General features: G+C 34.2%; 3 protein-coding genes across 5 annotated transcripts; 1 reads left to right on the plus strand and 2 right to left on the minus strand.

Moving 5' to 3' along the window:
- Positions 1-2,200: 2,200 nt before the first annotated feature.
- LOC128162348 (uncharacterized) lies at positions 2,201-8,607 on the minus strand. 2 transcript variants are annotated; one of them, XM_052825507.1, is made up of 10 exons: positions 8,166-8,607; positions 7,690-7,890; positions 5,457-5,629; positions 5,262-5,318; positions 4,931-5,052; positions 4,179-4,483; positions 3,852-3,976; positions 3,518-3,612; positions 3,131-3,219; positions 2,201-2,679 (listed from the first exon to the last, which is right to left on the minus strand). In XM_052825507.1, exons 1-10 carry the CDS (start codon positions 8,532-8,534, stop codon positions 2,593-2,595), a joined length of 1,623 nt encoding a protein of 540 aa, XP_052681467.1. In that variant the 5' UTR covers positions 8,535-8,607; the 3' UTR covers positions 2,201-2,592. The 2 variants fall into 2 exon arrangements, with proteins under 2 accessions (XP_052681467.1, XP_052681466.1); XM_052825506.1 differs by having other exon boundaries at positions 7,690-7,908.
- A 199-nt stretch (positions 8,608-8,806) lies between these two features.
- LOC128164071 (SWI/SNF-related matrix-associated actin-dependent regulator of chromatin subfamily A-like protein 1) lies at positions 8,807-19,339 on the plus strand. Its single transcript, XM_052827797.1, has 17 exons — positions 8,807-8,864; positions 9,139-9,845; positions 10,599-10,649; positions 11,195-11,378; positions 11,773-11,923; positions 12,193-12,354; positions 12,681-12,746; positions 13,033-13,170; positions 13,264-13,343; positions 14,203-14,335; positions 14,643-14,713; positions 15,592-15,691; positions 15,845-16,030; positions 16,339-16,439; positions 17,735-17,822; positions 18,445-18,619; positions 19,089-19,339. Exons 2-17 carry the CDS (start codon positions 9,236-9,238, stop codon positions 19,304-19,306), a joined length of 2,514 nt encoding a protein of 837 aa, XP_052683757.1. The 5' UTR covers positions 8,807-8,864; positions 9,139-9,235; the 3' UTR covers positions 19,307-19,339.
- Positions 19,340-21,786: 2,447 nt separating this feature from the next.
- LOC128163243 (uncharacterized) lies at positions 21,787-27,040 on the minus strand. Of its 2 annotated transcripts, XM_052826787.1 has the most exons (4): positions 26,932-27,040; positions 25,671-25,914; positions 22,995-23,084; positions 21,787-22,419 (listed from the first exon to the last, which is right to left on the minus strand). In XM_052826787.1, exons 2-4 carry the CDS (start codon positions 25,768-25,770, stop codon positions 21,794-21,796), a joined length of 816 nt encoding a protein of 271 aa, XP_052682747.1. In that variant the 5' UTR covers positions 25,771-25,914; positions 26,932-27,040; the 3' UTR covers positions 21,787-21,793. The 2 variants fall into 2 exon arrangements, with proteins under 2 accessions (XP_052682747.1, XP_052682746.1); XM_052826786.1 differs by lacking the exon at positions 26,932-27,040 and having other exon boundaries at positions 25,671-26,080.
- Positions 27,041-27,176: the final 136 nt, after the last annotated feature.

The following is a 27,176-nucleotide window of genomic DNA, read 5'->3' on the forward strand; positions in this document are numbered from 1 at the left end:
GTTCAGACATGCACATGCACAGACATATTAAATATACGCTAGCAAAGGAACTGCGGCTCAAGATTAAAAAGTTGTTTACTGAAAAAATTGTTTACCAGCCTTCACATTTCCATATTGATATTTTTCATGCATCAGTCATTTTTTCTTTTTCAAACTTTCATAAATCATAAGCAATGCATTTATCGGGTGACATGAAACATGCAAGTAGAGAAGAATCATCTCAAAGCTTCTCTCAACAAAAAAAAAAATCACAGGAAATTCTCTAATAAACTACATAACTTAATTAAGAATGGATGGTTAACAAAGTAGGCATCAGTTTACCTAAAATTAACTTTAAGATGTGGTTTGTTTAGCTATAACCTATCATTTAGTAAAGAAAAAATATACATATTTTACCTTTTTAATTTGAGTATTTTTCTAAATCTAAATATAAAGCTCTTCTTTTAAGGAGATGAATATTGTCTAAAAATGGCCACAACCATTGAGCCCTCTTAAAGCTGCTTGGTCCGATTTTTTTGTAATTACAGTATCAATTTTTTTTTCATACAAATCATTTATCTTAGAAAGTTAAGGACTTTTTCCTATTTACACCAGCAGAATCAGTCTCCTTTCAAAGTTAGAAATATTCAAAGTAAATAAAAATAAATTCTCTTTGGGCAAACGAAAAAACAAACCAAAATGCATCACGGGTATGTTTAGAAAAGGAAACCGCTTGGTTTCGTCCCCCGAATGATTGGGGTTATTCAACCCGCATGCTATGCATCGATTGTAAAGAAAGCAGACTTTAGAAATATTAGCGAACAAAACGTACACATGTTTATTTGTAATTTGTCTGATCATTTCGACCTTTATTTAAAGCGATGTCAAATTCGTAATACAACTATACCCGTCTCGTCGTCAGGGGTGAAATTTAATATTAGGCGAAATAACAAGGTACCTTTTAATGTCGTTTGTTTTGTTAGCAAATTTTGTACGTATTTTTCTTCATTGAAATTTGGCATAATTGATGGGTAAAACTACTTCAATGTCTATTATTATACATATACTAAGCATAGCCATTGTTTAAAAGCGTGCATAAAATTTGATATAAAATCGGACCAAGCAGCTTTAATTGTTGTTTTAAAATGAACTTTTGTAATATGGCGACCCATGCAGATGAGTATAACCCTCACACAAGTATAACATGAGTGATATCCACAGAATGTTCAGGCACATATGTGATTAAAATACTGTGGTGTCATTTAAAATGCAAATTTCTATTATTTCTGAAACTTTTTTTGCCTTGTTCATCAAGTTCATGTTGTAATCTTATCAAAAATTCAACCATAATCAGAAGCACACACATTCTATTAAAGAAATAAAACAGTCATCACTAAGAAAGGTTATAAAAAATATTAATAAATATACATTTGTATTATAATAGTAATAAAAATCTATTATTTAAAATAATCATCGATTTATAATCTAAGTATGCGAAAGAAACTAGTCTAACTTAAAGACTACTTTTGGCAAATCTTAAATTAAATAAAATATACAAATGCATGTAATAATTGATAAAAGATATTTTACTATAAAGGTAAAGCCTAAAAAAAGTCTTTTAATCTAAATCATCACACCCATCTCTATTCCAATCATGAATTAAATCTATAACCTAACTTTAATAGTAAATTTTTGTCATACACACCAGTAATACATAGGTGTATACATGTACCATAATGCTTAATTAATGCTGCCTTGAATAAAACTACATGTATCATTTCCCTACCTTTCCTATATTCATTTGGGATTTAAAAACAAAATACAAGTTAATTAATGTAGTTATACATGTAGATTCATTCTAAAATGAAGTGGACATTCATGACAATAAAATTACACACAGATATTTTAAAAATGATTGTCGCTGAGATAAGATAAATCCTTGTCTAGGTACATGATATATCATGATACACATTCATGATATAGTGCACAGGGGCCAAGCCCGTTTTAACATTAATTTCAATTTATGGTTACAGTATGCTTCTGAATCTAACCTCTCAATCTTTCAAGGTAAATTTAGGAACAATAGTCTTTCCTGCGAGAAAAAGTGGGGGGGTTGAACCCTCTATCATGCTATGTTTCTAATGGTTAGGTATAACTTTGCAAAAAAAGTGGGGGGGCTAAGCCCCCCCTAGCCCCCCCGGTTCCAACGCCTATGATTATGATACACATTAATGATGTATCATGATGATGCAATAATGTATCAAAATACCATAATGTATCATTAAGTATCCATTATATCTAATATAGGGATACTTTACACTAACTACAAAATAACAAAGACATTCTTAACCACAAAGCTTTAACACTGTGAAAATGCAATTTCACAAAAAAATCTCATTTAAATTTTCTTTTTCGATCATCACATTCAACAGTGTGTTTAAGATACATGTATTTGTTTTACAAACAATAATTTTTTAGGCCACACTCTATCACAATAAACACACAAACTGATCAGTGACTATTGCTGATTTACATATGTAATTAACTTGTAGAGATTAGATGGTTTACAAGTAAAATTAATCTCCTTTGTGAGCACTCTGTAACATGTATTGTTTATGCACTGGGATAGTAATTATCTGGGTCCTGTAGCTTTTTATTGATGATTGATTCATACAGGAACTCTTCTGAGACAACCGGTATCTGTAAAATGTATTTTTGTTCAAATTCAAAGTGGCAGAGTATACATGTTTTATGTAAGAATTCATTGATCTGATGTGTTTTAATATAACAGTACGTGTCATCTTTTTTCCTAACAATGGCTCATATAAACATTGAAAATTTTGAATTTCAAAGGCTGCAATTCAAATATATTATAGTTATCATATCTAGAACATTGATTTCAAATTCAATTTTGTACCTCCAATAATGGTTCTTTGGAATTTATATAAATGGTTTAATATGGTCTGTCTGTCTGTCTGTCCATCCGTCCGTCCGTCTCTCTCTCTCTCTCTCTCTCTCTCTCTCTCTCTCTCTCTCTCTTGTGACATCAACAGTATCATCTGTATGACTTTTTGCAAGTACAAATCCCCATGACCTCTGGTCACTCATAATATGATTTACAGAGTAAACAGTGGTAAAAAAAACAACTAACGTTTTTCTCCTCAGCCTTCATGAATTTGGCAGTTGGTACATCTACACTTCCTAATGAGGCCACACACAGATTGAAATTACCAGGAGTTCCTGTAAAATAAACAAAGTCTAATCATATTCCACCTGGTAGTGGAGCTTATGATTCAACAATGGTAATTGTATTGTAATAATGATGTCTTTAAATACATTTTAAGGTATTGTGACGGTCAGACCAGTTTAATCACCAAAGCCAGCTAGGTACATGTAGCTCAGTTGGTAGAACATCTGACTAGATCGAGAGTCAAGGGACCAGAGTTCAAATCCCGGTCTGATATATCAGTATTTCTCCCATCCAATCACAATATCATACATTTTAATTCTATCCAAAATACCAGCACTACTAAATTACCTATAGTGGCTCCATGCTTTACTACAAGGTCTGTCATTTCTTTCTGGGTGAGGCAGAATGACCCAGTAAATAGCATTCTTTGGGTTTTGAAGACTCTTGTAAAAACAAATCTATTAATTAATAAGGGTTCAATGTAATATATTTAATTCATACAATCAGATATCATATAATCATATGATACAAAAATAGAACAAGACCAAAAAAAAAAAAAGCTAATATACTTAAAAATTGAGTTTTATTTTTAACAATTTTTTTGTGATTATATATATAACCAAATAAGAATGTTCAATGAGTTTGTTGTAATATAAAAATGCTGTGTTTATAATGTTCTTACTTGGTTTTGGCTGCTGCAGTAGCTTTGTCACATTTATCTTGGACACTGAGCTCATCATCTTCATCATCATCACCATCATCATCATCACCATCATCATCATCTTTGCTATTCTTTCCTTTTTCTTTCTGATTTTGGTAAAACATGCATAATTATTATAAAGTGATCTCTACTGACAACACTAATTTAAAAAATATTTGCATTACAATACAATTATCATACACTTCTTAGATATTATGGTCTTCAAAAGTATCTCATATTATTATGTAACATAATAAAAACCTGATGGATTAATCTTTAAACAGTATTGAATATACATGCATAACTTACTTTAGTACCATACTTAAATTCTCCAGTGCATATTTTGTAATGAACTACATAACACGGTAGAATATGGTGGGAGTTGAATATGACAAGCTCTTTTTTGTCGGGAGACGTGTGGGAGTCGCATCCCTTGGACAGCGGAGCTCCGTGAATCAGCTTCTTGCAATGGAACACTTTCCCGGGAAGAACCTGACACAGCAAGAGTTTGTCCGCTCCTTGGATATATCCCATGCAGTAGTCCGGGAACTCACTGAAATACACGCCCTTCCCGTACCAGCCCGTATCTGTGGCATGCTTAAATCCTTTCTCACCTGGTAAAAAAGAGTTGTTGTATGAATGAAATATAAATCATATATACTACAGTATTTAAAATTTGAAAATCTCTACTGGTAATATATATTTTAGCCCCTTTCTCTACCAACCAACCCATCCCCCACCCCCAATCGCCTCCCAAACTTATTTCAAGAATGAAAACCTTGAGCAATATAATCTAACATTTAAAGTCTAACAGGCAGGCACATGCAAAATTAAGTCTTAAATATTGCAACTTTTTCAAAAGATTTTTTGCCTATTTTGCCAGCTAGAAGCTGATTGATTTGATGACATTGATTCCATATTCCAATTGTATGATCTCTCAGATGAATAAAATGATATCAATTCTTCATCTTGTATAAAATGACACAGATACAGACAAGGAAGGGAATGAACTGATTGACCTTAAACAATGAGCTCACAATATCATATTTCAATAAGTGTACCAGGAACTTTGAATCCAGTTTCACAAATTTTGTTGATATTTTCTACTTTGGTTCCGTGGAAGGCGAGGACAGGATAAGATAACTCCTCTCCTCTCATCTTCTTGAGGTCTTCTTTCCCCTGCCTGAAAATATTTCTTGATAATCAAAATTGTTACACATAACTATATTGCAGAATATAAAATTACTTTGCCACTGTGTATAAACTATGAGTGATTGGTGAAGTTGGTACTGGGATTGGGGTAATTGCTTTGTCAATCACAAAAAAAATTTATTCAACTTAAAATCTTAAATATTGTGTTACATGTACATATAAAACATGATCTTTTCTTACTTGAATTGGGCCATTAGTTCTGGGTTGACAACATATTCGACCGCTTTTATGGTGTAACTGAAAGAAAACCAGAATTGCTAATGCCTTACAATAATGAGAAAACATGAATATCAAGAGACTGAAATACATTGGTCTGACTACAATACAAGAACCCAGTATGGAAGACTTATGGCATATGACAAAATTTACACATACTGGCTGTTAGTTCCACTCAGAAGACGGTAAAACTGGGACTCCGCCAATCGAAAATGCGTCTGCTCAGCCGATCCCTCTTTGTGATTTCTCTCCGCCATCAATTTGAAATACACAGTCTTGGTCCCCTCAAGGGCCTCCTTCTCTCCCTCAACCAATAACAGGCCAGAGGATACCTACAATTAATATCATTGGTTATAACATCATAACAGCTCAGAAAATACCTGCAATGTACAACATCAATTGTCTTAAAATGTTATAATTAAGGTTCAAATGACATCCATAATATATTGTACAGTAAAACATGCTTATACCGAGCGCAGCGAGAGGCGGGCAAAGCCCAGCGAGGATTAATGGTAACACGTATATATAAGAAAACCAGTGAAAAATGAAAGTTGAATCAGGGGAACTATGGCCAAAAAAATTTTCTTCCAGCCATGGGCGCCGCCATATTGGCAGCCATTTTGTTTTTTAAAGAAAGTTAGTTCGATCATTGATTGACTGGTACTTATCGATGTTTATTGCCCCTAAACTCGATTAAAATTTTCTAGTGTTTCAATAAAAGGTAATTTGAAATAAAAGAAATAATAGAGGACACCAGATAAGCTTCAATAGTGCTTCAATCAAGAAACACGACTAGTTCTATGTATATCTTATCAAATTATCAGATGGAAAATAAAAACATTAACATCAAGGAATTGATCTTTTAGATACTGAATAAAGTATTCAATTTTATTACCGCGTTATTTATATGAATTAAATTGATAAACAATGAAAGAAGAAATTTTTAAAAAGTTCGGAATAACGTAACTCTCTTCGGCTATTTCCGAAGACAAAACGTGTACGTTTTATGTCTGAAACATGACGTCATAATGTAGTCTGAGCACGCGACATTTAGTTAAACTTTGGCTAATGATTTGAGTAGGCAACCAGGCGGATCCTACTGTGTGCGTTTCAAATTAATTTTGTTCTACAAAAATCAAACTGCTTTGTGTTACATCTGTGTCACACCGTTTACATATTAACAAAGTGCCAGGGAGTGGAGATTTTTCTTCGCAATAAGCCTGATTCGTTATATCCATCAAGTTTACAACAGGAAATTAAGTCACGGGGAATTAAAATCACTTCGCTGTAAGCATCAATTCATTACAAGCAAGTTCACTATAACCATGTTTTACTGTATAATGTCATTATGTCATAACTGTAAAGATAATATTTCCTAGATATTAAATGTACTTATCTTAAGTTATCTAGAATTTCATACTGTGTTTGAATAATGGGAAATTTTTCCAACTTATGACATGATTATTTCACTAATAGTCCTTCCAGAATAAAAATATTACACTTGTAATGTATAACCATGACAACTGTAAATCATGAATTAAAATTTGTTTCACGTCACAAGTATTTATTAAGACACATCTATGATTTATCAAACTTGAAACTTTATTCCAGGAGAGTACATTGTGTCTATTGAAACATGTGAAACAAGCATTCTGAGAGTATTGCATAAGCAATACACGTCCCCTACTGGTAACCCCTTTGATTGAGAATGGCAAAAGTTTGAGACCCTGTATATTACATATCCCCTATCATAAATGTAGTAATTGTATAGTATGAAATTATGAAAAATGATTATAATAAACAGCAAACATTCTCAAAAATCCATTAAAAAAATACATATTTGAAGCAAAGCAAACACAGAAGTCTAGTCTATTATTCAACAGCCCAAACCCGATAACGAACCCGATTGTAATAATAATAGTGATAAAACCCTGCCGTTAAAATTTACACAATACTTGACACCATTTTACAGAACTTATTTGTTTGTTATTAGAAATGATAAATGTAATAATACAAATAATGCACGATATTATTTATTATTTTACTGACCACATAATGTCCTCGTTCATTTAGTACACACTTAGCCCGATAACGAACCCGATCATTAAAAAAATTGGAGTGAAAAAAATTAAATTTCTGGAAATTGTGTTGACCAGACGCTACAAAAGTATAGACTTGGTCTGCTGTTTGATATTTTTAAGCTGCTCAGCAAGTTTCACATCATTCGTCAAACGCATGCAGAAAAAAACAACGGAAAACTGAAGTGGGACAGACGGACGGACAGACGGACGGACGGACAGACGGACTGACGGACGCAGAGGAAAGCTATAGTCCCCTCCGGTGAAACCGGTAGGGGACCAATAAAAGATAGTGATGGAGAGAAAATAGATACTTGATGCTGCATCTTCTCTAACTCCTTCTCCTTCTCTTTCACTTTGTCCTGAGTTTCTTTAAGTTCATCCTGTAACTTTTGTTTTGCTTCAAATGCTTGTTTGATCAACTCTTTTCTCTCTGCCTCGGACATCTGTGAGTATTTTTTCACCAATGACATTCCTCTTTTCAAAATGTCCTCAGCTTTTCCTTTGGGTTTCTTCTGTAATGTTGATAAATTCTTTTAAATATCAAATAACATTTCACAAGGTACATGCATATGTGAATAACAGAACTGAGCAAAAATTTGAGATTGTATTTCTGACAAATAATTGCAAAATATCCCATACAAATATATGCATGCAAGGACATCATGGGATTTGCATGTACATCATATTTTTAGCATGTCTAGAATTCATGAATATTTTAAATTTTTTTTCATTTAAAGCCTCCTATTATACTTTAAATATCATTCTAACACAAAAAAGTTCAAGGTACCTTATCCTTCTCATCATCAGAGTCTATGGGGTCTGTATCACTCCCACTGCCAGTCGACACCTTCTTTACCACAGCAGTGGGATGAGAAAATTCGGCAAAATGCAGCAGATTTTTGCGGTAACAACTTGCTCCATATTTACAAGGTGGCAGATTTTTGCCATCTGGCAGACTAGGTTTGGTTTTGGTTTTGGCTGTCTTATTCGAGTCGTTGTCTTGGTCGTTACTGTCTGATGTTGATGCAGTGTTAGTCGTTTGTTTTGGAGGATGTAGAAATTCTTTAAAATGCTCAGGGTTTTTCCTGTAGCAGCGAGCTCCGTAAGGACATGTAGGTAACGTGGAAGCTTTGGCTTTCTTTGCTGGACTTGCCATTTCTTCTGTTTCGTGTATGCAGTAAAAACTTTTTCATATAGATCTAGTAATTTTAGTTTCTATTTGTTTTCATTATTTTATGTAGGCGTACGTATAATGATTCGTTTGGGGGAATGAAGAGAATACTCGTTTCATCTGTTTTGTTATAAAGGCAAAACATATCTTCATTTGATCTTTTTAGAATATAGATTTAAGAAATAATCGCAATGAATTACATATTTTGTAGCATTGACGATTTTTAAGAAACTAGAATAATTCAATGTACAAGTTGTCTAGAACATCTTTGAAAAAGTCGCGAAATTTTGAATATAGAAAGTAGACGTTTAAAATGTAAGTTTTGTCATGAGTTAAAAGTTCTGTGAAGCTAAAATTAATTTTTATCCCACCTTTCTCTATATTTTAAATTAAATTTATGGAAAAATTCATGTTAATTCATTCAAATGCTGTTTTACATGTATATGTATGCAAAAATGCATGCAAAATTGTACAGCTGTTGTACATGTAGAATGCATCTACATGTATGTCCTTGTTATGTAGTACGTTTATAATTCAAAAAATTAACCAAGATTAATCACTGTTATAGTTTTTTTCTTTCGTAATGTAGATATGTTTCTGCCTTGAAGTTAAAGGAAACTATTGGACATGAATTTCCTGTTTGTGTGTATTTGTTATGATTTGGAGTCAAATGACTAATAAAGACAATGTCAGCTTTAACTGAAGAACAAAAAAGAAGGATTGAAGAGAATAAGAGAAAAGCTCTAGCAAAACGAGCACAGAAATTAAGTCCAGTGAAAAGCAGCGGTGATGTACAGAAAAGACAGATCGAAGAAAGTAGACTGAAAGCACTTGCTCTCAGAGCAGAAAAACCATTGAAACTCTCAGAACCGTCACAGGCACATAATAGCAAGCCACAAACAGATAGCAGGGGTTTGATAAACCAGATTAACAAAACTTCCAATGCTATTGTTGCAGGCAAAAACACATTTAGTAATGATGGCCCAAGTAATAGTTCTTTTAAAGCTAGTACTACAGGGGACACAAATAAAAACAAAAGAAATGGAGTAAGTTCTGGTTCCAGTTATAAAACACAACTTTTGAATAAACCTGCACTGCAGCAATCAGTGAACGGGGCAGAGTCTCGTGTAGCTAAGATTGCGGAGTCAATAGCAACCTCTGGTCCATCACAGAGCACCCTGGGGGGAGGGACTACAGCCAAGTGTCTGCTGATCTCCAGGGAGAGGTTCGAAGTCACATCTGGATACTTTCCGCCACTTGTTGACTTGTTTAAAACCATGGCAACCAAAAAGTATGGTATGTATCTGTGGTTATGCACACACAAATACAGACTTGGAGACAATTCAGTGAGTTGTCAAAATGCATGTTTATACTTTTGATGTTTTGTGCTTAAGTATGATATTTATCCTGTAATATTATTTGAAGACCATACTTTGTAAATCTTCTAATACTGTGGAATCATTTTTTTTTTGTGGGGGTCGATGTTCATGGGTATAGCCAAAATTTTCCTGGTTCATGGAGAGGTAATTTTGTTGGTAGTGTAATAGGGATAACTTTAATAAATATTAATTTAACAAAGGATTGTACATGTATATACATTCATGGGGACATAAATTCGTGAGCAACCTGGGTTACCAACAAAAGCCATGAACGTTGGTCCGCCACAAACAATGGTGATTCCACAGTATGCTAAACAAACAAAACCAGGCAATTAGTTGCATATATTATCAGTCAACATTTTAAAAGTTATACAGTAAATTAAAAGTGCATTTGTTTATTGTATTGTGTAAATTTGGCTCAGACTTTGAGTCAAACCATGCTTACTATTTCTACACAGTTATTTAGATCATCCATAACACACTACATAAAATTAAAATATATATGATATCTGGCTGATGAGATGAAACTTATTATAAGAAAATGTCAATGGAATTCAGTCTGCTTAATGTTTAAATCAGTTATTAATGTTGTGCACTTTGTAGATATATTTTATCATTAAGTTAGATCCCATTCTTATCCAGCAATTCCAGTTTACATGGCATATTACAGATGCAGTCACCAAAAAGTGGTCCTTTAAATTGGAAGAGTATCAGAAATTGGGTAAGAATGGCTTTTAATTATCTATCAATCTTACAAATACAAAATATATGTTACAATTTTTATAGTTTATACTTCTATGTTATTTATAAACTCCATTGTGTGACATATTGTCATAATCAATTTATGTAATTTTAACAGTAATACACATGTAGTTTCTGTAGTTTTTACTAAATATAGTAAAATTTTATGTAATAAATAATTGTGTACTTTAAATTCTGACTCATACTGAATGATATTATGATTTTTTTTATTCATTATTTAAAATTTCTATCATTTCTTGGTAAAGGTTTATCGTGCATCCTCTGAAACCATGCTAATCATTTCACAAATTAGATTTTTAGGCCACAAAATGACTGTCTTGTTTCTTAAGGACAGCTGTATATAGTGAAAGCGTTAATATCAGTAAAACCAGGCAATTGATATTTTGATAACCCCATTTTCTACCAACTGCTGGTACAATTTATTTCTAAAAATTTTGATTATTTTACACTTTGAAAAGGGGAATAATTCAATTATGAATACATAATCACAACTCCTGTGTGTAGTTTCGGCAATGAGAGCCATGAGTCCACAGGTGCGACTGGTGCCCCTCCCACAAACTGTTCTCTCGACCTTCCAACAGCAACTGAAGGGGGTTTATCCCGACAAGGAGATCCCCACCGCTGACCTCAGTCACCTGGATGCCAGTCTGGTCAACTCTCTGCTGCCGTTCCAAAGGGTCGGAGTCAAGTAAGCAGTTGGGACAAAGAATATTAGTGTGTGTATTAGAAACAGTGGAAGGTTGGGTGGGAATACATGAAAATATAGTGGACGTAAAGAGAAAGATGTTTGTATCTATGTTACTAAACCATTATAATAAATGTTATTCACCAAAAAAATCCTTTTTTTATTCAAACAGTATAAATAGTATGAATCAGTGCAAACTTTACATCTTCTGCAAAGTCTCATGAATTAGAATATGATTGAACATTGATGTAGAAATAATTACAAATATTGTGGTTACATTTGTTTGACAGAAACCCAGTAATTTTCAAGCTAAATATTTTGACTGGTGTTTTGACTCTCACCAATAGTTCCTAGCGGAATACTGATAAAGAAAAATTGAATACTTCTATCTTTGTAGTTTTGGAGTACACAAGAATGGTCGCATTTTGTTGGCGGATGATATGGGTCTTGGTAAAACAATACAGGCAATTTGTCTGGCCTGTTACTATAGAAACGAGTGGCCCCTCCTCATTGTCGTTCCTTCCTCTGTCAGATTTGATTGGGCACAGGTAACTTCTTCAAAAATCAAACTTCGTCTCTTTGGGGTTTTTTTTTTTGGGGGGGGGGGGGGGGGGGAGGGCGTAGATTAAATAAACATTACTTGAGTAATTTACAGATTTTGTGTTAAAGTGTATCATTTTTCCACAAATTATATCCCCAGAAATATTGAAACACAGTTTGTTTTTTGGTGTAAAGCTTATCAGGGAAAAAATAATCAAATAAATTTGATTCATTGTACATCATAAACTTTGTAATTTCATTGGTTTGATGCCTTCAGCAACTCCAGAGATGGGTGCCAAGTCTGGACCCACAGGAGGTTTATGTCGCCTTGTCGGGAAAGAGTAGCTTGTCTGGTCACATGGTCTGTATCCTTAGTTACGACCTGATGGCCAAGAAGTCCAAAGATTTATTGGAAAGGAACTTCAGTGTTGTTATAATGGTATGGAAATGTATTCAGTAGATGAGATAATAAATGCAAGTACTGTACAGTTAATGTAAATGTGCATGTACTTATGAATTTTATTTAAAAATACTATTTGATAGAGTAATGAAACAGTTAAATGATGAAGCGTCATGCAAGTTTGCACTTTGAAAATGCAAAATTTAATTAAAATTTTGATACTAAATCCACTTGATCTTCAGTTTAAAATCTAAGTTACTTAATATGCTCATGTAATACATGTAATTTTATGAGTTAATGTTCTATGTATTATTTAAATTCTCATTTTAGTCATTCAATTTTTGATCAATATTATTTTCTTGTAGGATGAATGTCATTTGCTGAAAAATTTCAAAACTGCTCGATGTAAAGCCGCTATGCCAATTCTAAAGGTAAGAGGATGTGACAAAAGTACCTTCATAAAAAATTACTCTTAAGGTAGTATGTTCATCTGCTAAGGGAGCTCTCAATGATTATTTATATAAATATATTCTAAAGAATAGTATCTAAATTATTTTTCTATGGTAACTATGGTAATGCCAGAAAACCATACATTTTTATCAAAGCAAATTCTGTAAGAGTGTAAAGAAGTATGTTGCACTTTATTGTAACATTTACATATGAATATCAATTCATAAATGAATTCATTTTTAAAACTAATGGTCAGTGTTGTTGTAGGCTGCCAAGCGTGTGATTCTGTTGAGTGGGACCCCAGCCCTGTCTCGCCCCCAGGAGCTGTACACCCAGATCTGTGCCGTCAAACCCTACATGTTCCAGTACCAAGACTTTGGGGTCCGCTACTGTGATGGTAAGAAGGTGAGTTTACAACAGAAACATATGATTTTATCTTGGTTTCTACTAGATAGGTGATCCTAATGCTTATTGTTGTGTGTTTTGCCATTTGAACAGAATCCCTGGGGATGGGATTTTTCGGGATCATCCAACATGGAGGAGCTTCAGATCCTTCTAGAGGAGAGCATAATGATAAGGTTTGTTACAATCATATAGATTTACTAGTCATTCATCAGGTTTTTTCAAGGGATCAAAATTCAATAACTCATAGACTTTCTGAGTACCCTTACCTACATTGTACTATTTTCATTCTAGCAAAAACAATACATCTTCATACTTTCCGTAAATATAAAAATTGGGGGGATATTTGTTTGCAACTGTAGGTAGGGGGTTACTTTTTTGGTTGGTAGATGAAGTGTTGGCCACATGATATATTAATAATCCTTTGCTGTGGTCCCAACATTTGACAAAATTCAATAGCATACAATGTATGCTCAAAGGGAAACGAGCTTACTCGCAGTGGTAAAGATACAAATGTAGACAACACTTTGCATATTCAAATGCTGGTATCATATATTATCTTGTAGGATATTCCTAATAAATAAAAAAAAAAAGCATTTGATTTATCTAAAGAAAGTGTTGACGTTTTCTTCAAAAAGTCCATTATTGTATTATGAGATATAATGCATTGTTAGAGAAACAGTGATAACTGTAGTTTCATCAATGTTCGTTGAATACCAATTTGCGTGGATTTCGTTGTAAGTTGATACACAAAATTAAATGTTCATTGAAGTGCAGTTTCTATTAATTTTTGTATTGATAGGGTCATTGGCCTCGAATTTACATATCCTTGAAACTGTGATTTTCACTTTATCCACGAAAATTGATACCCTTGAATATTAATGAAACCACAGTATTCCTAATAAATCAAGAAAAAAGCATTTGATTTATTTAAAGAAAGTGTTGACGTTTTCTTCAAAAAGTCCATTATTGTATATGAAATATGATGGATATTTAAAAGAAACATTGATGAATGTGTATTGTAAATGTTTGTAGGAGACTGAAAAAAGAAGTGATAACACAGCTCCCAGACAAGGTCCGACAGATGGTACTGTTAGATCCAGGGCTGATCAAGACCACTAAGGAGATGGAGCTGCAGAGCAAGACAATGGAGCTCAAGTCCCTCAAGGTGAAAAATATCATCTGTAATACTTTCAAATTAAAAAAAAAAGGAAGAAGCAATTAGGCGATGGCTTCATTAGTTATCAAGGTCTCGTCAAGGGTGTTGCAAATCAATTATCAATAGCACCATTGTTTCAAAGGGTAGTGAGTAGATCTAAGAACAGTTAGTGTGATGGTAGATCTCAAAACATGATATCATTCAAGTTCTTGTCTGAATACTAGAAGATAAATAGAATAAGGGATAATGTGTAAGAAATCAAGAACACTCGTCAATCATTTGTTGATCTAAAACTTATTTATGAATGTTGTCACAGGGAATGGAGAGAAGAGGGGCCCTTTTGGAATACTTTCACCACACTGGGGCAGCAAAAATCAAAGCCATCAAGTAAGCAGAGATTAGTGTCTATAGTAGTACAACATCATGTATGTACATCCCAAAAAAGTACTAAAAATTGCTATTCAAATAACATGAAAATACAGGTAAAGGTACTTTCAAAAGTAAATACATGCAGGTCTGAAGTCCTTTAGACTGTGGACTAGACCGATAGACAGTACTTCACATCACATACTTGTACATGCATATATTTAAAAACAATCCATTGTAATATGATAGACTTGATTTCATTGTGTAATAAAAATACAACTACCTATGAAGACATACATGTATATGAAGAAGAAAAGCATTATCAGAAATGAGTGCTGAAAATTATATACCAATATGCTAGATACAATATGTACATTTTTAGTGGAAAGTATGTATTGGACTTGTGGCTTTGTTTTGCAGGGATAAGTTTTTGATTAATTTTGTAAATAGTATGTTTTGATCTTGTAGGGAGTATGTTTAGGACTTGTAGGAAGTATGTTTTGTTGGGAGTATGTTTTGGACTTGTAGGGAGTATCTTTTGGACTTGTAGGGATTTTGTTTTGTTTCTTAATGAGTATGTTTAGGACTTGAAGAGAGAACGTTTTGTTTTGTTGGGAGTACATTTTTAACTTGTAGGGAGTATGTTTTGTTTGTAGGGACTATGTTTTGTTTTGTAGGGAGTATGTTTAGGACTTGTAGGGAGTATGTTTAGGACTTGTAGGGAGTATGTTTTGGACTTGTACGGAGTATGTTTTGTTTTGCAGGGAGTATGTTTTGTTTTGTAGGGAACATGTTTTGTAATGTAGGGAGTACGTTTTGTAGGGAGTACGTTTTGTAGGGAGTATGTCTTGTTTTGTAGGGAGTGTGTTGTTTTGAAGGGAGTTTGTTTTGTTTTGTAGGGAGTATGTTTTGGACTTGTTGGACTTGGACAGGAAGTTCCTGATCTTTGCTCACCATCAGGAAGTCCTCGATGCTATAGAGGCTGCTGTACAGTCAAAGGTCAGATAAAATGACAAATTAGACAAAGCTTGAAGATAACTTTTAGGCACATTGTCTTTCATAAACTGCCATAAAAAATGGATGTCCAGTTTCTCTACATAATGTAGATGTATAGAAGAATCAGTCAGATATTATATTTTGTTTAAAAATCAGATTGAGAAAGGATATATAAGGATTGATGGGAAAACAACTCCAGAACAAAGGAATTATTTCTGCAACAAATTCCAGTCCAACGATTCCCTGCGAGTGGCCATTTTGTCAATCTGTGCAGCCAATGCTGGCCTCAATCTGTCTGCTGCCAGTCTGGTGGTGTTTGGGGAGCTGTTCTGGAATCCTGGGGTATGTCATGGTTTTAATTTTCTTCATTTTATATATGATACTGTGTACAAGGTTATTTTCGCCCCGTATTATTTTAGCCCTTTTGCACTTGCAAACAGTTTTGCCCTGTCTTTAAATTGCCCAGACAAAGTTGTGAATGAAGAAACAGTTTGAGACATAGGAATTCGCCTAGTCTAAAATTTGCCCACTTTCAGCAAGGGTGAAAGAGGTGAAAATAAAAGGGGGCCAAATATTTCCCTGTATACAGTTTTCTCTCATCTAGGGAAGATGTATATTTATATATATACATATTTCCATATCTTGTGCAGGTTTTGGTTCAGGCAGAGGATCGCACCCACAGAATGGGACAGAGAGACATGGTCAATGTCCACTACCTGGTGGCCAGGGGCACTGCTGATGACCATGTGTGGTAAGAGGATAAAGGACAATACAGGTCATACTGTACAAAACATATTATATTTGGCTGAATGTCAGACATGACGGCCCAACGACACCTTGGCCCAACGACACTTCGGCCCCAGGACACCTCGGCCAAGACGGGTCGGCCCAAAATTTGAGACACCTCGGCTCACGTAAAAGACATCTCGGTTCAAGCAAAGTTAAAACAAAAATATTTGCTTTAAATGTTTTTATTTTATTAACATATATATTTTATCAAAATATTACATATCAAAGACATTTAAAAGAAATTGAATTAATAAAAAAAATGAGACCATTAAGTTCTAATTGTACAGCAAACAAGAAAGTAAAATTAAGAAAATGACGACAATTTCGACAATGACACTAATAGTTAAACAAACAAGAGGATGCAGACTTTCCTTTGGATTCTTCAAAAAAGAGATAGAAAGAAGAAATCAATGAATAGATAAAGTAATTATCTGCCCTATTTTTTATTTTTTTTTTAGTATAACCTAAAGTTTCATTGGGCCGAGGTGTCTTTTACATGGGCCGACATGTCAATAAATTTGGGCCGACCCGTCTTGACGAGGTGTCAAACGCCCTTGGCCGAGGTGTCGTTGGGCTGAGATGTCCGTCTACCATTTGGCTGTATGATATTTGGCGAAAATTAGTTTTTGAACAAGTTGGCCTGGATTTGAATTAGCGTATCCCTGAATGTGACTAATTTTATACATATATGCATGGTATTTAGCGATGTACTTGATTTAGGGGAAGCAGCATTCCGCCAAAAGTGCTAAATAGAAAATACACAACCAAATGCAGTACATTTACAGAATGACAAGAGAGGAGGTTAGGGGACACAATAACACTGTATAGTGGATATAGGCATTTCTGATGACCTTTTACGTTAAGGGGACACAGGCCTTCTGTACATTGTATATACAGAGGGGTATACACACATACTATTTTGTGGTTATAGGCACTGCTGATGACCAGTTGATGTGGTTAGGAGATACAAAGTACAAAAATATACAAAGGGTAGATACTTTTCTAGATAATGGTTAGGAGCATAGCTGATTACCATGTATGGTAATGACATTCAAAATACAGGACAATATAAGAGGGTTACTCACTTCCGCAACTTAGTGGCCAGGGACATTAATGGCCATAAATACAGGTATATGGGTGCAGCACATTCTATGATTTTTTTTATCTGTCTGATTTATGAACATGCATGTCAACTAAGCACAATTTTTGCCAAATGCTCAACATTGAAAAGTCTTTCACAATTGGTCTCTCCTTTAGGCCTCTAGTTCAAAAGAAGCTGGAGGTCCTCAGTAAAGCAGGACTCAGTAAGGAGGATTTCTCAGCAGCTGACACCAAAACCATGAAAGTAAGCTTTAGTCTCACAATGCCACATACAAATGGTGGTGCTGACTCAGTAAGCTGTACATGATTCTAATTCATGTTATTCATCATTTGTCTGGTGCAAAGTGTCAAGATATCAATGAAAGAAATTACCAGTGTGCATTGCTATTATTCATAATTATACATACCTGTGTATAAAAAAACGACATGTGTTATGAGCAGAGAACCCTTGCTTGCATCTTACACATGTCTTTATAAAGGATCTAATATGACTACATTAAAAATGATTATATACTCAGTTAAAATTGTAAATGAAATACATTCACAATACCCACTGAAGCAAATAGCATGCTGTGCTTTTATAGTCTTCTTATAAACCATACAAAGACAGAATACATACAACTTTATACTGCAATAAGAATTAATTTGTATTCAATATGTTATTCTAACTAACTTGAATGTAGCGAATCAACATATTTTGTTCAACCATTACAGGTTAGACATTCATTGAAACCTATGCATCGTTAAATCCCTTTATAGTTATCACTGTTGATTCCATGTCTTTGTGCACTCTGTTATGTATATACATGTACCTGTATATGACACCTGTACATTTATACTGGCAGTGTGACTGTTCTCTTCTGTAGGACTCCACACAGACCGATTTGATGCAGTACTTTGAGGAAAGCTTCATTGAAGAGAGTTTTGAAGAGGCCTCAGAGACAGAAAATGACCAGATGCAATCCGCAGTTCCAGCAACTTCAAATACGAATTCAAATGGACAGAAACTGACCAATCAGAAGGAACAAGCTTCTAAATTATGTAAGATGCCAATTGTGCGATACCTCCTTTTTTTTGCCAGTTTCAACATCCAAATTCCTACTGCTACAATCTTATTTAATACCAAACAGACCTAAACAAATACAAAATTGCTGACACTTTATTACCTACTTGCTCAGTATTATGACACTTTATTACCAAATTGCTTAGTACTATGTCATGAAAAATTAACCAACAAAAAATATTTCGTGAACTATAAATTACAAAATTCTTTTAGGAATTTGTTGCTTCTCTACTTGTTTATTCTAAGAGGGCCAGAAGGCCACGGGTTTTAAAGAAAGGGTTACACTTGTTACAAAACTTGAAAAGGAATCTGCAGTTTGTTTTCTCTTAAAAAATTAAGCTCATTCCATATTAATAATAATTTTGTGATTTTATATGAGACCAGTTGACAATTGGCTTTTACAAAATAAATAACAAAATTTTTAAAATTATTCTTTGTTCAATTCAGTGTCTGTAAAACCTGTGAAACCAAAAACTGAACAGAGTCTATTCAACTACTTCGGTGCAAAGAAGAACACGTCGGGGTCAGAACAGAGTGGTGCCAGTGACTCTAGAGACAAGGTGGTGCCCCAGACCCTCCCTGAGGGGGTCGAGGCAGAACTGTTCGATGATGACGATTGGCTGGAAGAAATAGAGGAACCTCAGTACAAAAAATCAAAGCGTTAACTTTTTGTTAAATAAAACTTTAAAAACTCAAAACCTTTGCTTCAATCTGTGCATGTTGTAGAACGTCATCAAGAATTGTGTTGAAGGTTAATTGTAAGTTCTTACTTGTTTATCAAATACACTTTGAAATATAGTTAGTGTAATGAAATGATTAGCCGGTATAGAGCAGCAATGTACTTTTATATCAGAATTCAATTATGTATTTGAATGGCTATGTACCTCTCTTGAGCTTTTTGTGTTATTGAAACATAATGACATTAAAAATCATATAGACCATTTTCTGCATCATTACTGCATGATTGGTCTTTGTCCGTCATCATGCATCACGAGACATCATGTAATAACAATTTTACCTTTTAAACCTCTTGAAAAGTACAAAGCCGATTGTTCCCATTTTTTGGTAGGGCCAACTATGCAAAAAAGGCCAAGGTTTTAAAAATCGACATGATCTCTATTTCCAGACGTATTGAGAAAAAAAACTTAATGCATGTTTATGATGTTCATGAAGTCCTCTACTAAGATGTTATATATATGGTCCCTTGGGTAGGCGTCAGACCCTAGTGTAGGGCCAAAATGGCGAAATAGTTAAAATGTATTCAAAAATCTTAGGAAATCTTTTTCTCTACTTCCACAGCAGAGGGGGATAAACTATATGCATGGTTACGATGTCCATGAAGCCCTCTACAATAATATTCCTTCAACTATTGCCTTCTATTGTGAATGGATGTCTGCAAACGGCAAATAATTAAAGCATGGGTAACAGTCAGAGGAGTCTCAGTAAGGTTTAAACTCCAAAATGAAGCTTAATATGTAAACATGTGACTCCCTAACTGACAGGTCCATCTACGGGCTATGGTACTCAGGTGACTGTAAAGGCCTCTGGGCCTCTTGTTGTCAAGAGTTTCAAACTGGCTCTTTTTTAACAGCCTAGAGTGAGCCTTAGGTATGAAGGGACAGTAAACAACCAATTTCGCAATTAACTTCTAATTTTGCAAGACAGAGACATGTCGTGAAATTATTGTTAAACACTGCAATCTGTCAACGGTGACCATTTGAAATACTGAATTAAATATATATATTAAAATATATATGCACATCTTTAATATATGTACAATTGATCTGCAAAACGACAACTTCCTATCTTGAAAACTGTAGGATGAGTTATCCGTGCACTTTGGTAGCCTCTCGCTATTTCACCATATCAATTACCGGATTTTTTCTTTGGAATACCGGGTTTAAATTTCATGTAAATATGATCATTGAATTCATCACGTACTGCGCGTTAAATTCAATTTGTCTGCACCCTTTGTGTGTTATTGTACGGTAGGAGCGATGGTACCCAGTATATTTTTATAAAAAATCAATGCTTGAATATATCGGTCATCGCATCCTTTGATATGAAATTTTTGTGTTTTTTAAAATAGATCCAAAAAGCATTTCCTAAATAACAGTAAATCCTCTTCAGAGAATTTAATTACAAATAAATATTTTTTATAATCTATCTGGTAACTAGGGTTATCTTTCTTTTTCGAAAATCGAAGTCGTGTTTATTATAATTAAGTCGTGAATATTTTATTATAGATGAATGAAACAAATAGGATAGATATTATTATATATACATTGTAAGTATTAAGCTTAAGCTCACGGGTGTAATCTTGTTTACATCTTGATAGACCAATGTTGAAAGGGCGTTTTTTTTTTTGAGAAACGGAAGACGTCACGTAATTTCGACAAATAACTGACGCAAATGCACATAAAATGTGAAATAAATGCACAAAACGTTAGACATGTTACATTACATGTACGTAAGGAAGACTACACGTCGGTCGTGAGTTTCATGTGTCCAATCGGTTTAGCGAAATCGAAAAGTTTAAATACCTGTGTGACGGTGTCCATACATGTCCATAATGTAAATAAACACACAGTATGTAGAAATAACTAAAAATCTGAGACATTTATTCAGTTTACAATACAAAAAATATAAAACAGAAGCTAGAAACAAAACAACCCACAGCAAATCTCGCATACCCTGATGATACTGGACTGAGCAAATCCAATGTAAATAACTTGCTCGGTTCCATGAATAATTCTTGTACAATTCCGTTTGGGTCCTTACAATTTTGTGTAGAGAAGATCAACAATTGTATTGGCTGCAATAATGTAGCCCTCTCCCGATTTTTTTTTTTACTTTTTGAGGTCTCTCCAGTAAACATCAGATATAAAAATCGCAGAGGGCTTACATTATTGCAGCTACAATTGTATGATCGAATACTACCACGTGCTCAAAATTAGTGGTACTTTTTTATAGCATGATTCTTGTTTTACATTGGAAAAAAAACCTAAAGAATTAGGTAGGATGAAAATTTTGAATATTGATGAAGAAATTCTTAATTTGGCGATTTGTCCGTTAAATTGTCACTGAGCGCATGCAATAACCTTAGGCTTCCACTGATGCCGGATTTTTTTCACGGTACAGTATGATTTGATTTAGCGAAAAATAACCTTTCCTAAAACAAAACCACTTATAACAAATATTAGCCCAAACTTAAGTTCACTTCGCGTAAAGGTTTGCGTCCATGATATCCGATTTTCTTTGGCCATTTCCTGAATTGTTAAAATCACATGCAAAATGTCTGGCAAAACGAATCCAATATTTCGCGCTCTCTGGAAAGTTTTTTCTTTCCATAGGATCAATTGCACAAAAAACTGGTCCACTCCTCCCAGTAAAATATGGATAATACTAATTACCACGATACACATGACGGACCCTGACTCCATCTTGGTGTCTTTTGAGCACAACCGGAAAACATTCCATGTCGAAACCAGTTCCGTTGTCGTAAAAAATAACTGATGATAGACTTGTGCATAGAATCCATCGTTAGTGTAGTTGAAATAAGACCAGTATGAATAATAATTGGGATATATATCTAACAGAAACAGTATTAACATCCTCCATCTTAAGTTCCCCGTGCTGTAGAGGTTAAGTAAACGTTTGAATGATTCGTATGCGAGAATGATGGTAACAAGCGTTAAAATCCAAATGATTAACATCTCAAATGTTGCGTTGAAATACATGTGTTTATAGCCCGTTTTCCTTGGATTTTCATACGATCCTACAAGAAAACAAAACATAGTTTTAATGATTTTAATATTAAAATACTGGTAATTTGACGTGCTCGAAAACAAAGTTGTGGTACATATATATAAACTTCTGTTTTCATGGGATACAAAAAGGCACATATTACATGTACTTGGACGTTTTCTGCCTTTTGGATACTTAAAAAATATTATGTGAGAAGATTTCTACATGTTTCACGCTCGGTGAATTTTTTTTTAATTCAAATGTACTATAATTATAATTTTTGGCCAACCTTTTTTTATCGCTGCCGTGACTGTTATTTTGAAACAATAGTCTTGATTTCTATTTACCCGAATATGATATTCACTACATGGCTATGAAATTATGCGTGGATCAACAAGAAATTTTTCGTGGAAGGGGGGGGGGGGTGCTAAGGGATACTTTTCTTTGCCCGGAAGAGGAGGGGTGGTAACTTTTTGTATATACATGTACCATGTGAATTTTAGAAGTCTGAATATTTAAGCGGGGTCTGGACTCTCCTGACACCCCCCCCCCCCCGGCCCCACTATAAAATTTTCAAATTTTCTATACACAGATATTAGAGTCTACCTTTATACACTGTGTCAAAACAGTTACAACGGCATTCCGTTCGGTTCACAGGGATCTTGTTTGGAACCCAAAACATCTTGTTGACTATACCTGTAGAATAAAACAATTTTATCTATATTACAATTTGTCGAAAATACATTGTCATTTTCACCACGTGACCAATAAAATCACGAAAAATACAAACAAATAGCTATTTGTTTGTAGAAGATATAAGTAGATAAATACATTTATGCACAAATTTTCCAAACGCATGATCGACAAACTTTTTAAAATGTTTTGTCTCAAGCCCTGCACGCTGAGAAATATATTTCCAAATGAAATCATAGATTTTGGCAATGGTTTGCGACTTTTTAAACAAAACGAATGAATAGTAAGCTTTAATTTTTCATGCGAGATATTACTCAATATATTTGCTATCGTGCAATAAAAGTACCTGAGGTTTATGTATTGATATTGAACAATCAGCATTTAACTTTCAATCTTCGCTAGCCAAGGGCGTCGGTTGACATAGTTACTGATACCATCCCAAACAGACAGTATTTAATAAATATAATGTCTCAATTAAAAAGAAGTCAATACATCGCTAGCCATTCGTCGAGGAACGGTGATTTAATTGTTGGGAGGTTATGTGTATGTGTTGATGTTTGCTTTTTACACAAAACATGGGAAGTAACATCAAAAATAAAGTTTCAAAAACTTAAACAAGGCGTCAGATTCTCTATTATAATATATATACATCCATTGCAAAAGAAAATATTTTACAGATTCTTTTTATAAACACGTATATTCAGTGTCGGATACGGTGAGTTAATGACTTAAAAATAATATTTTCTTCCCTTTTCCTGTACATGTATATGTAGTGTTAAAAAAGTCAACACGATATACATAAAAAAAAATAAAAAACTAGAGCAAAGCTCGTTGCAAAGCAACGAGTGGGTCTTCCGTTAATGTCGGAAGTAAAGCTGGAAGTTCCTGTAAGAAGCAGAGCTCTTAAACCAATAACAAGAGTAACTAAAATAAAAAGATGAAAAATCGAATTATTCCTGGTACGACTTAACAAAATCCGAATGATTTTAAGTACGACTTAACAAAAACCTTTCTGATTTCAAGAACGACTTAACAAAAAAATCCGAATGTGTCCAAGTACGACTTAACAATTATTTTTGGTACGAGTTAATATTACTTTGAACATTACGCTATTTTTTAAACCAAGGACGCAGAATCAAAATTTCCGGAAAAATCAATTTTTAAACCCCGATATCTCTGCAATGCATCGTCCGATTTTAAAACGGCTTTCAGTGTTAGATTCAGCTTAATAAGCTCTACAAAGCACATATACATTTTTGATTAAATCAGAAAATTCATTTTTTCGAAAATTTTGTTTTACTTCCGGTTTCGACCGGAAGCGATAGATTTTCATTTCCAGCCTTATTACAGAGGTTAATCGATCAAATCATAACCATTCAAAATTTCAAGCCTCTATCTTACAGCGTTTTTGAGAAAAGTCCGGGACAAAATGACTTTTTGAAATTTTTAAAAATGACGTCACGTCAAAACGGGAGTGACGTTCTCTTTAAAACTTTAATATTTTTGAGGGACGCCAACTTACAAAAATCTCTGAAAATTTCATCAAAATCGGTTAAACACTTTTTGAGTTATGAAGCAAAAAAGGAGTCAGAAGAAAAGAAAAAATCCGAATGTGTTCAAGTACGACTTAGCGATTATTTTTGGTACGAGTTAATTTTACTTTGAACATTATGCTATTTTTTAAACCAAGGACGCGGAATCAAAATTTCCGGAAAAATCAATTTTTAACCCCCGATATTTCTGTAATGCATCGTCCGATTTTCAAACGGATTTCAGATTCGTGTTCAGCATAACAAACTCTACCAACCTCGTAACCATTTTAAATTAAAACGAAAAATTCGAAAATTCGAAAATTTTAAAACACTTCCGGTTTAGACCGGAAGTGACGGAAACTAATTTCCAGTCTTATGTCCAAATAAAAACGATCATTGCTTCAACACAGAAAATTCCAAGTCTTTATCTTGAACCGTTTTTGAAAAACGCCCTGGACAAAATTACTTTTTTAAAATTTAAAATTTGACGTAACGTAAAAACGGAAGTGACGTTGTAGTTGAAAATTTTAAAACTTTGAGGCACAATAATGCTCCATAATCCCTGAAAGTTTCATGTAAATCTGTTGAAAACTTTTTGAGATATTAAGCTTTGAAAAAGTCAGAAAAATAAAGAAAAAGAAAAATAATAATAATGAAAAAGAAACAATAGAATAACAAGAGGGTCTTCCGTTGAAAACGGAAGACCCTAAAAAAACAACTTTAAATTAAGTTAAAAAAAAATTCATGTTAAAAAGATAAAGAACTGCTTTTTCATAATGCCTCTTAAAAATTCTGATTAAAAAAATACTGACAGTATTTTACTAGATACCGGATTTTGCTCAGATCGTGTCGAAACCCGATACCAAAGTCTGGGTTTGAATGATGGCGCGAACTCTAGCGTTAACACACATAGGTTGTCATAGTGATTTCAAAAAACGCGATGCCTGAACTAGCTTACCTTAGTCACCATATCGCGTTACATGAATTACCCGCATCCGAGGAACTTGATACATGGTATACCTGTATAACATGCATTATAAATGTACATTGTACTTACCAATGTGAATATACGGGATGATGCAAACAAGAAGACCCGATAACCAAGCCTGGCGTCCACCGAACCCCGGCGGACTTCTCCATTCAGACAAACTCGCCATCTTTACTGGGAGAAGACCCAGAGTATTGATTTTTGATCACGGCAGCAGGATCAGTGTTTTAACGCCGCCATCCTGTAGTCAGTGAAAACTCATCATGCAGGCATCTACTCCGGGGGAGGAAGTCGGCCAGGATATCCGCAAATACTTGAGAAGGAAATATGGGTGGATTTCATTAAGGAGTTTGATATCAACTGCTTATCCTATCCTACATAAATACATTGTATATCAGTAACAGTATACATCAGTATGTACGCATTGCCATATGCCGTCTGTTTCCCCCAAATGAACAGGGTTAATGAAATCCAACACGATGTGTATGAACTGATAAGATAGTCAATATATAACTGGGAACTACCCCCCTACGGTAACACAACAAAATTACGGCGTGGTCGGAACATCTGGAGGCGCGTCCGAGTAATTTTACCCCCTGGGGATAGTAGAATCAAACGATGTCAGTTATCATAACAGGTCTGGGTTTGTTGGTTCGTCGGTTTCCGTCAAACACGTTAAAAATTTACAAGAGAAATGTTGGATTTCATTCTCCCTCAACGAATTTTTTTAAATGCCCCTACATATTAAAACGCGAATTTCAGCGATTTCATGTAGTCTTTCCTTCTGAAAAGGATATTTACAGAAGTAAATTCTGAGCCCCCCCCCCCCCACCCACCCTCCCCTTTGCGCTGTTTTTTTTATTGTGCCTGCTTATGGCAATATTTACACCATTCATTGGCTTCATTATAAATTTTAACATATATAAAATATCGATATTCAAATAAAAGAGATACACTGTATTGCAGACCATGTACTTCCATTCCTCTAAGACAGTTTCATAGGCTTACATCGTCTTAGAACTGAGAAATATTATTATAAGGTTTAAATTGATATGGGGCAAACGCTCAAAGTGTTTTTTTAAATTAATATTTGAACATAACGAAATCAAGCTCCTATGTTTACTTGCTCTCTCAAGCGGGTTTTTAAATAGTGATTTAAAATGTGCTGATCTTAGATTATATAGGATTAAGAAGTAAATGTATGTTTAGCAATCGGACATGAATGATTTATTCTGGAAAACCTGCATTATTTCTTGTTGATTATTTTAAAGTCAGTTTTTATGATTTATCTAGAAATTAAGATATCGAGTACAAAAAACCAGTAACATACCTTCACGAAATCGCTGCAGTATGTCCTGTTTTGGTTTTTACGGATAGCCGATTGGCGATTATTGTTATCGATATCAAGCAGAAAAAATCTCGTATGTGTGTAATTTAAAGGGAATCATCAAATAGCAGAAACGACAACTCTAAAGTTGAGTTAAGCACAAAGACTTTTGTTGGTTACAAAGTTGTGTGTTGGGCGCGGTGGGTGGGGGCGAAAGCCTTTGAAAATATAACAATTGGGGAAAGAAA

This window comes from Crassostrea angulata, chromosome 9 (assembly GCF_025612915.1).
Source record: "Crassostrea angulata isolate pt1a10 chromosome 9, ASM2561291v2, whole genome shotgun sequence".
Taxonomy (NCBI): domain Eukaryota; kingdom Metazoa; phylum Mollusca; class Bivalvia; order Ostreida; family Ostreidae; genus Magallana; species Magallana angulata.